This window comes from Ochotona princeps, chromosome 24 (assembly GCF_030435755.1).
Source record: "Ochotona princeps isolate mOchPri1 chromosome 24, mOchPri1.hap1, whole genome shotgun sequence".
Taxonomy (NCBI): domain Eukaryota; kingdom Metazoa; phylum Chordata; class Mammalia; order Lagomorpha; family Ochotonidae; genus Ochotona; species Ochotona princeps.
Window position 1 is genome coordinate 34,149,787 of NC_080855.1, and position 10,305 is coordinate 34,160,091.

At 39.5% G+C, this 10,305-nt stretch overlaps 1 protein-coding gene across 1 annotated transcript in view; it reads left to right on the forward strand.

Annotated features, from left to right (window-relative positions):
* LOC131483197 (cytochrome P450 3A6-like) overlaps positions 1 to 9,558 on the forward strand; it is a gene marked incomplete at its 5' end in the record, with an annotated part of 51,846 nt that extends 42,288 nt beyond the window's left edge. The window contains 6 exons of the mRNA XM_058680596.1: positions 797 to 924; positions 1,143 to 1,209; positions 2,512 to 2,672; positions 4,411 to 4,637; positions 7,518 to 7,680; positions 9,266 to 9,558. Coding sequence (XP_058536579.1) covers positions 797 to 924; positions 1,143 to 1,209; positions 2,512 to 2,672; positions 4,411 to 4,637; positions 7,518 to 7,680; positions 9,266 to 9,343 — 824 coding nt within the window. The remainder of the gene's footprint in view (positions 1 to 796; positions 925 to 1,142; positions 1,210 to 2,511; positions 2,673 to 4,410; positions 4,638 to 7,517; positions 7,681 to 9,265) is intronic.
* Between the last annotated feature and the right edge of the window lie 747 nt (positions 9,559 to 10,305).

Below are 10,305 nucleotides of genomic sequence, written 5' to 3' on the forward strand. Positions count from 1 at the left end.
CTTTACCCCTTTACCCACCCATAATTCATGCCTATTGAAGTATTCCAGGCCTGGTCAACAAGCACACCAGGGCAGCATGTTGCCCTGTGGCTCTGCCTGCCCCTATCCTCACCTCACCTGGCACCAAGAACATGAGGAATTCTCCAGGTTTGTTTGCCTGCTTAGATGTGAACTCTAAGGCCTTCATGTGCCCCACTGGTGATGTGTCCTCCTCCCCCTACCAAGCCCATATCCTCAGACTCCCATCCCCATCCCCTCACCATCTCAGCAAAGGAATGTCAATTTTAAAATTCTTTAGCCCCCATTTCCTCAATGCATTCCTCAGTTTACTTCACAGTTGATAAAATTTTTTACTTCTTTTTGTGGGGGAGGCATTATAATATTCATTGTGCCTGTCTCTTCGTTTGCTCTTGGTCATTGCACTTCTGATTAGATTTCTCTTAGGTTGTTTTCTAAGTTGCGTCACCATGGGTCTACAGTTCATTTTAAGGAATTTGTTCAGTACCCTGTTCTTCATTTGCAGTCACTTGTGCCATTCCATCTAGTGAGTTTCAGTCAAGGGCCCTTTCATTGCAAAAATGGAGAAAAGGCCATTGATGGTCCATTCTAGCAATGGCCTCTGTATGTAGTTGTGCAATTGCTCAGTGTTTGTTCTGGAAAACTAAAGAAAATGGTGAGGGAATGCTTCCTTGTTGAGAACCCTGAGGACTTTCACTGTCCTGATTCAGAGATTGTAATTGTGTAACATAAATTTTGCTTTTCATTATCATTTCTTTTGTTTTTCTTTCTCCTGTAGCACTCTTTCCTTTCCTTACCCCAGTATGTGAAGCATTGAATATCAGTAGGTACCCCAGAGATGTTACAGATTTTTTGAAAACCTTTGTTGAAAAGATTAAAGAAGAACGTCTCAAAGATAACAAAAAGGTAAATCTGATGCTACTTGCATGAGGATGTTCTTTTTTCCCCCAGGTTTTGGGGTTTCAACCATATGATCGTTTTGAGATATAGCATTAAGATGATGACTCAGGCCACTCCAGGCAGACCTCTAGACTTGAGTGTGGTCTCCTCAGAGAGCAGCCGCAGTGCTGAGCTCCTGATGGACTTCTGATATGGGGTTATCTTGTCTTTGACCTCTCTTTCAGCACCGAGTGGACTTTCTGCAACTCCTGATTAACTCCCAGAATTCCAAGGAAGTTGATTCCTACAAAGGTAACCAAGAATGCATGGGAAACTCAGAGGGAGAAATGGCTGTGTCAGATGGTAGATTTATTTTCAGAGTTATGAAGAATTTCCATGTTGTCCTGTGTAATTGTTGCTGGAAATCTGAATTTTTCATGAGCTCCTAGGTGCAGTTCATCATTGGACTACATTCTAAATGTCACAATTTTATCTGTAGCCCCCTCTTGTCCCCATAATTTAACTCACATATACATAAGTGAAACATCCTTTAGTTTTTATACAGTAAAGTCTTATTATTTTACACTCAGTGTTTTCAAATACTTTAATAGAATTTAATGTATTTTCCTTAAGGACAATGCTACCGCATATTATCCAAATGGTGTACTGGTTGCACTGCGCATGTGTGACAGGGAAGCTTTGTCCTGACATCACCTAACTGAATTGGTGGTAAGGATAGTGTAATAAAGAGAGGATAGCAGTGCATGGGATAGACTGGGATAAAGTGAACTCAAGGAAATATTTTTTTCCTGACTGTGTGAATAACATTCATCTGTTGACATTGAATTTCTTCTTTATTTTTTTTTTCTTTTTAAAAATGTCATTGGAAATGCTAATCAGATTTACAGAGTAAAGGAAAGACAGAAAAGACTTGAACCACTGATTCACTCTCTAAGGGCCACAATGGCAAGAGTTTAGCCAATCCTAAACCGAGAGTCAGGGGCTTTTTCATACTCTTCCTTGCCATTGCATAACCCTTACCTTTGATCCTACTCTGTTGCTTTCCCAGGCTGTAAGCAGGGAGCTAGATGGGAAGTAGAAGAGCTGGGATAAGTACTGGCAATGTGATGCTGGCAATGGGAGGTGAAGCATTAGCCAATTGAGCCAACCTGCTGGGTACTTACACGTTTTTTTCCTACAAGAATTTTGAAACTTTTGAAATCTTTTTGTTCCTTTAAGTATTTATTTATTTAAAATAAGAACTAAAGTGGGAACCAGAGAGTGAGTATTCCTCCATCACTGGTTGATTCCACACATGGCTGCCATGGCTGGGGCTGGCCAGGGATAATCCAGGAACCTGGAAATCTACTGTGCATGTTCAGGGGCACAAGTAGTGTAGCCATATATTTATTCCTTTCTGGAATCACTACCACAATGCTGAATTGGAATCAGGAACCTGGACGTGAATCCAGCAGTCAAATGCAATACTGTCTTTGTAGGCAGTAGCTTAACTTGATGTACAATAACATCTGTTCATATATGAATGTTTTTCATCTACTATAGGGTGATTCACAATGACCTACTTTGCTTAAAATGTTTTTCTTCTCTTGTTAGCTCTGACTGATACAGAATTGGTAGCCCAGTCAATTGCTTTTCTTTTTGGTGGCTATGAGACCACTAGCAATACTCTTTCTTTCACCATGTATTTATTGGCCACTCACCCTGATATTCAGCAGAAACTGCAGCAGGAGGTTGATGCAGCTTTTCCCAATAAGGTGAGTGAATGAGTGGTACTTGGGATGGGTGCACTGTGGGGCAGGAGTAGTGTCTTGGTAGAATGCCTCCAGAGCACTGTTCAGGGGACTGCTTGCAAAGTATGCAGTGAAGATACTTCATTTACCAGTAAAGGAATAATCTAAAGAGAAAAACTCATGGGGAAAAAGGGCTGAAGGTGCTACTCACAGAACTACAACAACTTTGTAAGTCAGTGTTTGTCCTATGTGTCAGTTACAAGAATCCACAATGGCACCTAGAAGGAGTCTTTGTTACTCAAGTCTGTGGCCATTTGGTCTGCTTTATTTGGCTGGATTTTGTCTTGTAGAGCTGTTGCATGAGTGAAGCTGGCCAGGGCTGTTCAGGGCTGGCCAGGGTGGCAGACTCTGTTCTGTTTCCTGCCATTCTCATCCTCCATTCACACCACCAGTGTTAAAGAAGACATGAGATGATCCAGGGTGTCTGCTGTCGATTGTGAAGGAGCCTGAAATCCAGCGTGGCATGGCTGTTTGATGGCCAGATAAACACAGCCTTAAGCTATGCATGAGGGACTGTTCTAGAAATAATATGTGGAGTGCAAGTGTTTTCTTTTCTCTGTAGAACCTCACTTGACCTGAATTTATTGTCATATTAATATATATATATGTACCCAATATATATATATATATATATATATATACCCATTATATACCGATTATATATATATATATATATAATGGGTACCTAGTAGGACAATTAGAAAAAGAGAAGGAGGGATAGGGAGATATTTCATTTTCTTGCCACTCCTTTATGTCCACAATGCCAAGTGTGACATCAGGATGAAGGCAAGAGTCAGAGTTGCTGATGGTCTCCCTTAATGGTGACCAGGGCAGAAAGTCCTGGAATGTAGTATGTTGCCATTTCCAGATCATTATCTGTGAGATGGATGAAAATGGAATAGATACCTCCTGACCTTCATGAGGGATGGTGTCATTGCAAGTGGTGGTTTCACCTGCTACATGCCAATCTTGGCCCTTTCCAATATTTTATATGGGGTCAAAGCAGTTTCTAACCAGCATTTTTGAGGAGAAAATTCTGAGGTAGATTAAGGGATTCTCTGCTTTTAACATTCCATTTTGTTGGCAGTGCTGTAGCCTCTTTTTGAGAGGTGGCTGTGACTTTGCATATTTTTTTAAGCACAGTGTTCTACTCTGTCTTTTTAAAAATGCTTTGTCATTTTTTTTAAATTGAAAATTGGATATACAGAGAGGAGCAGAGACAGAGAGGAAGATCTTCAATCTAATGATTGATTCTCCAAATGGCTGCAACAGCCAGAAATGAGCCAATCTGAAGCCAGGAGCCAGGAGCTTCTTTTGGGTCTCCCATGCGGGTGCAGAATCCCAAGGCCTTGGGCTGTCCTCAACTGCTGTCCCAGGCCACAAGTAGGGACCTGGAGGAGAAGTGGGGCTGCCCTATTTAGATCCAGCACCCATAGAGGACCCCGGCACATGCAAGGCGAGTTCTTTAGCCATTAGGCAACCACACCATGCCCAATTTTTATCTCTTTCATACACATGAGGCAGCATGAGTTTTGTAAGGCCATGCTCGTGTTTTCTGGGCCTGGTTAGGGGTTTGTCCTCAAAATCTCCTTGTTCACAACTACTTTCCACATCTGAATGCACTGTTCATTAAACAGGATGGAGGACACATCTGTTTTAATTTCAAATCTCATTTTGTCAAAATGTGTTTCTTTCTACCCAGACACTTGTCACATCTGATGTTGTCATGCAGATGGAATATCTGGACATGGTGGTGAATGAATCATTCAGATTATACCCAGTTGGCAGCAGAATCAATAGGGCATGCAAGAAAGACGTTGAAATAAATGGGGTATTCATTCCCAAAGGGACAATTGTGGCAATTCCGATGTATGTCCTCCACCGGAATCCGAAGTACTGGACAGAGCCTTGTGAATTCCGCCCTGAAAGGTACAGGATCCCTGGAAAGGGGAACCTATGCTGAAACAATCTAGTTCAAGCATATGTGGTAAATCTGTGTGAAGACAAGGAATGCGTGAGAATAGAATCATTTGTATCCATTATTTTTAGAAGCTTTTCTTATGGAAAAATAATGATTGTTTTCAAAATTGTTCAAAGTGATAACTGGAGAAAGGGTACTATTGTCATCCTTAAATCCAAACCATTGTTGCATCTGGTGAGCTTAAATTACACAGGAGGCTCTGAAAATGCTATGCAATTTTCTATTAGGGACTTGAGTGTGTGAATTGTGTGTTATTGTGGATCCTGGATGCTGTCGTCTACTGATATACATAGAAAGTATATACATATAAATATTCATATAGTTTTTGCAATATTTGCATTTAGCTGTAATTTATTAACTATAGTTTATTTTATGTGTACAGTCTTTTAAAAATTCTTTCCAGTTTTCCTATGCTAATTACATTGCCTGTGAAATGTCACAGTACTTATAGAAAAGCTTTCCACCTTGAATCTGGTGTCCTCTTCCTGTAAAGCAATTGTAAAACCACAGGCTGTGCTAATGAGAAGTCCTCATTGCGGATGGACAGAAGAGTCAGTCAGGTCAGGAGAGTCTGGGTACCCTGATCCTGGTTCTAGTTGCTATCTTCTGGCAGCCAACAAACTTACTTAACAGTGAGCGAATCCTTCTTTCAGTGTGAAGTCACTGGCTCTCAAAGCTGTTTGCTACTCTTGGAAGTAGTAATATAGGTCAGGTTTTTGGATATTGTACACTTTGGAAATGGTTGATCAGCTACCATTGTTGTTTTGGTAAGGAAAATGAAGAAATTTGTAGAACACTGGCTGGCAAGTCAGAAGTCTTGGGATGCAGACATTTTTATTACATACAGATGGACTTTCTGTTGACAGAAATTTTATTCTGGGCATGTTGTCCCTACTGATGGCACAGAATGCTCATGTGGTAAGTATAAGTCAAGTAAATTAGTGTTCACATAACCCTTTGTTTTCAAAGCCATGAATTCTTTGTATCCTGAGGCCAGGATTTCTACTTTCTGTAGCTTCGTTCATGTTCGGTGATAAGTACATAGGGTTCTCTTCGATTACTTTAGTCATCAACCTTTAAGTGTCAGTGCTTGGGCCAAACAATGAGAACATTGGATGTTATCAATGTTGAAGCTGGAGAATGTTTGAAATATTCCCATATGTAATAGAGAAATACAAGTCTTTGGGGGCACTTCTACTGCATCTGCATGGGCCTAATACTTATACAAATACCCATCACCTATGTCAGCTCTCTCATACACTACTTTGCTCTGATGATATGCTATTGTGACTAAAATATTTGCTGCCCTCCCTCTGTTGATAAGATATTGTGAGCAAAGCAACCAATAGTGCCCCAGTGCATTGGCATAGCAGCTGCAGTTTTTGCCTTGCACACACCGGGATTTCATGTGAGTGCTGGTTAGTGTCTGGAAACCCTGTTTCCTATCTGGCTCCTTGCTAATGTCCAGGGAGGCAATCAAGGATGGACCAGGGTGTTATGAACCTGAACTCATGTGGAAGACTTAGAGGAGACTTCTGGTTCCTGTCTTTGAATTGGCTCAGCTACAGCAATCGTGGCCACTTTGGGAGTGAAAGAGCAGATGGGGATCTCCCTCTCTGTCACTCCTCCTATATGTATATCTGACTTCCCAATAAAAAATGATAGATTAATCTTTCAAAAAGAAAAAAACCTATAGAAACCTAAGAATATTGTACAAAACTGTAACTCTATTTTAAAGTCAAAGAACAATATTCCATGGTCATTTTCCCAATATAAACATTATCTTCTCAATACCATGAACTATCCAGGAATTCTATGAATAAATGATGGCTTTATGTTCAAATAATTTTTTAAAGATTTATTATTTTTATTACAAAGTCAGATATACAGATAGGAGGAGAGACAGAGAGGAAGATCTTCCGTCCGATGATTCACTCCACAAGTGAGCCACAACGGGCCAGTGCGCGCCGATCTGAAGCTGGGAACCTGGAACCTCCTCCTGGTCTCCAATGTGGGTGCAGTGCCCCGATGCATTGGGCCATCCTCAACTGCTTTCCCAGGCCACAAGCAGGGAGTTGGATGGGAAGCATGGCTGCCGGGATTAGAACCAGCGCCCATACGGGATCCCGGGGCATTCAAGGCGAGGACTTTAGCTGCTAGGCCATGCCGCCAGGCCCTATATTCAAATAATTTATGACCTGATTGAAGAGATACATATCACTGATGTTATTGAAGTATGATAGCATCAAATGTCATGTCAGTATTTCACTTAAACAATTATGGCAAGAGAGAAGGAGTATGCTGGTGGGGAGTAATGTCAAGGAGTATTTGATGGAGAATTTGGAAAGAGAATAAGACTATGGATAAGGAATGTAGTGAAAGAAAGGTGAAAGAGAATGAGGAGGAAGACAGGTGGGAAGGAGGTTGGAGAAGAGAGAAAATAGGGGTAGTTTAGTTTAGATACTAAGAGGCATCATCTTCCTTAGTTAACATATGTCCATATGGTTGTCAGTTGAAGCAGGAACCCGCTTTCCCTTCCACCATTCTTACTTCTCATCACCACCTTCAACGTAATTTTAAAGTGCAAAGGTAAGTGTCTTTTTAAATAGCACTCACATTATCTCACCAGCGAGACAGGAAAGTCCTGTGTGGTGAGGGTAATTGCTAACTGGAACAGCTCTCGAATATAGAACTCTTAAAGCTCAATAACAGTAAGATTTGAATGGCCAAGCCATAATCATTTCAAAGGTCCAATTGATAACTCCAACTAAGTGATTCTTGTGGTTCTACACATCACTAACGTGTGCTCATTTCTGTTGTGGAATCAGGTTCAATAAGAAAAACAAGGACAAAATCAATCCTTACACATACCTTCCCTTTGGAGCTGGTCCTCGAAGTTGCATTGGCATGAGGTTTGCTCTCATAAATGTAAAGCTTGCTCTCGTCAGATTAATACAGAACTTCTCCTTCAAGCCTTGTGAGGAAACTCAGGTTAGTGTACTTCATGTAATGAGAATGCTTTTCTGGCATTTTTTTTTTTAAACTGAACACTGTTGTGTTCAAATAGAATATTTTGTCATTACATCATTAGGTTTGATTCTGCTTTTCCTACATCCCTGAATGCTGCCCTAAATCTATACTCTTGATTGTCACTTTTGTCCTTGAATAAATCTTCAATAATGTGTTTTAGGGGGCTCATCCCACTGATAGCATGCAAAAAACATGCTTCAAGAATGATTTGACTTTGATTTGGAATTTACTTGAAACAATATTACCAAGAGATCTGTGTATTTCTCCAATGCATGTGTATAAATGGAATTTCAAATTTAAATATGATCACTTGTTATGTTCATAGTAAACAATGATCTTCTGCCTTCATGTCCATTAATGTGAGAATTTATAGAACAGAATCAGTGAGAATCAATAGCTCATTATATTTGATCATCAGCATCACATATGTCAGGTTTGTTTCAGAACTTCAATGTGACGATCAAGATAGATGAGAACCAATCTGTGACTTTGCCTATGCCTTAGAAGGCAAATTAATTGTTATATTTTGATGTTCTGAAGTACATACTTTTGTAACCCTCAGGTGAATATTAGCATTTTTACAATTAGTTTTGATTTGGTGTTTTTAATTCCTCTCCCAGGATGTTTCAGTTTATAGCCTTCTTGATTCTATCTTCAAATGCAAACTGTTAATACCATGAAAATGCAGTAATAGAGGTTTGAACTGCCATGTGATTGTGTGGAATGGCTGCTAAAAATCCCAGTTCCAGTGGTTGTCAGGAGCTGTCCAGTGTTCATCTTTTTCCATCTTTCTCTGGATTTGGTCCTGTGATGAGCTATGGCAGAGTATCATTACAGAGTATGGGCACATTGATTCCTACCAGGGAAGGCCCTAAGAAACTTATGTCTAGAGTTTAAGTTGCATTTAATATTCATCTCCTTGACCTCAGTATGTTTTCTGCAGAGGAACCTAGGAGAGTGGAATTGGTCACCAACTGAAATTCAGTATGTAAGTTTATAAGTGTGTGAAGAAATGGAATCACCACATGTGCTATGGGATACCTCCTCCTTGGCAGGCTTCCAGTCATCTTCATACTGCTCTTGCTCATGTCTGTGAGGAGTTGCTGCAGCTTGTCTTTACTGAGATGAGACCTACTGCATGCTTTCCCATACTAATTGAATGGATCCCTGATAATGGAGCTAAGAGGATTCATGAAAGCTCTTCAGAACTTCAGAATTCCTGCATTCACAATTCATAGTACAGTTGGAAAACAAGAGGGAATGTTAGAAACAAAAAGCACATTTTTTTTTGCATTGCAAAATGCAAATTATTTTCCATAAGGTCAGAATTATTTATACACTTGAAATATGTTATCCACTCAAGAGTAATTTACGTTTCAACATAGACAAATTAACTTCATGAGACTTTTCTAAATGTGTCAACCGTATGGTCAGGAATGATGTTAGCATTTTTCAGTATCGTTATTCTTGTAGCTTTTCTGTTTTGATTCTGTTATTGATTGTGCTTAATTTTCTGCTTCTCTGTATGATTACTTCATTGTTGCAGATGCCCCTTAAATTAACCACACAAGGAATCCTCAAGCCTGAGAAGCCCATTATTCTAAAGGTTGTGTCAAGAAATTGAACTGTACATTGTGCTTCATTATCTGTGGACTTTGTGTTTGCTCTTCATGGAAGATGCATGCAAAACACCAGAGACCTTAATGCATTTTGATAATAATGGTAAGAAATAATGTTGTAACTAACCTGTGGCACACAAAGAAGCATTGCAGGGAATAGGCACATTGAGCCATCTGTGTGTGCAGAGTATTCTCTTTTGTGTAATAAAGAGGAGCTGACTAAATCAGTGCCAGATATGTAGATTCAAACTCTCTGGTTGTTCTTAATCACCTCTCTTCATCTTCTTTTAGTCCTCTCATCCCTGTTTAGCTGGATCACACAATTTATCATTCTTAGTAGTTTATCAACAATACTAATAAAAATATTTGAATAAATGATGTCGCCTTAGTAGTGACATTTTTATTTTTTATTGTTTGTATTTACTAGAATAAATATCCATTAAATATGCCAATCTCTTTATAAAGTTTTCTTCTAATCCATTTTTGGTGTTGAAATGGCAATCTATGGTACTGAATCAGCGAGAACCAATGGCTAACATTTTACATCCACATGAACACACTGTGTGATGCCGCTTCAGCAATTCGATTGATTCTTAAGGTATATTACAGGGAGAGGATATTTAAACTCTGTTCATCATTTTCCAGATCATATAAGGAACTCAACAGCAAACCCCATGTACCTTGATCAAAAACTGAGAAATTAATTACAGTTCTCCAAAGAACCTCCAAATAGAATAAAGAATATGAGTAAATTGTTAATATTTCAAATCACCAGGTAATGCAAGTCAAAACAACAGTGAAAAGTAACCTCCTGCCAGTTATAATGGCTATTTTCAAGAAAACCTATTAAAATTGTTGTGAAGTTGTGGAGAAGAAATAGAAGAGGTAGTGTTTTTCAAGATTGGACAACAGGTCCCAAAATGGCTAAATGGAAGGTATAATTGTGAATGCTCCACATCACTTTCTG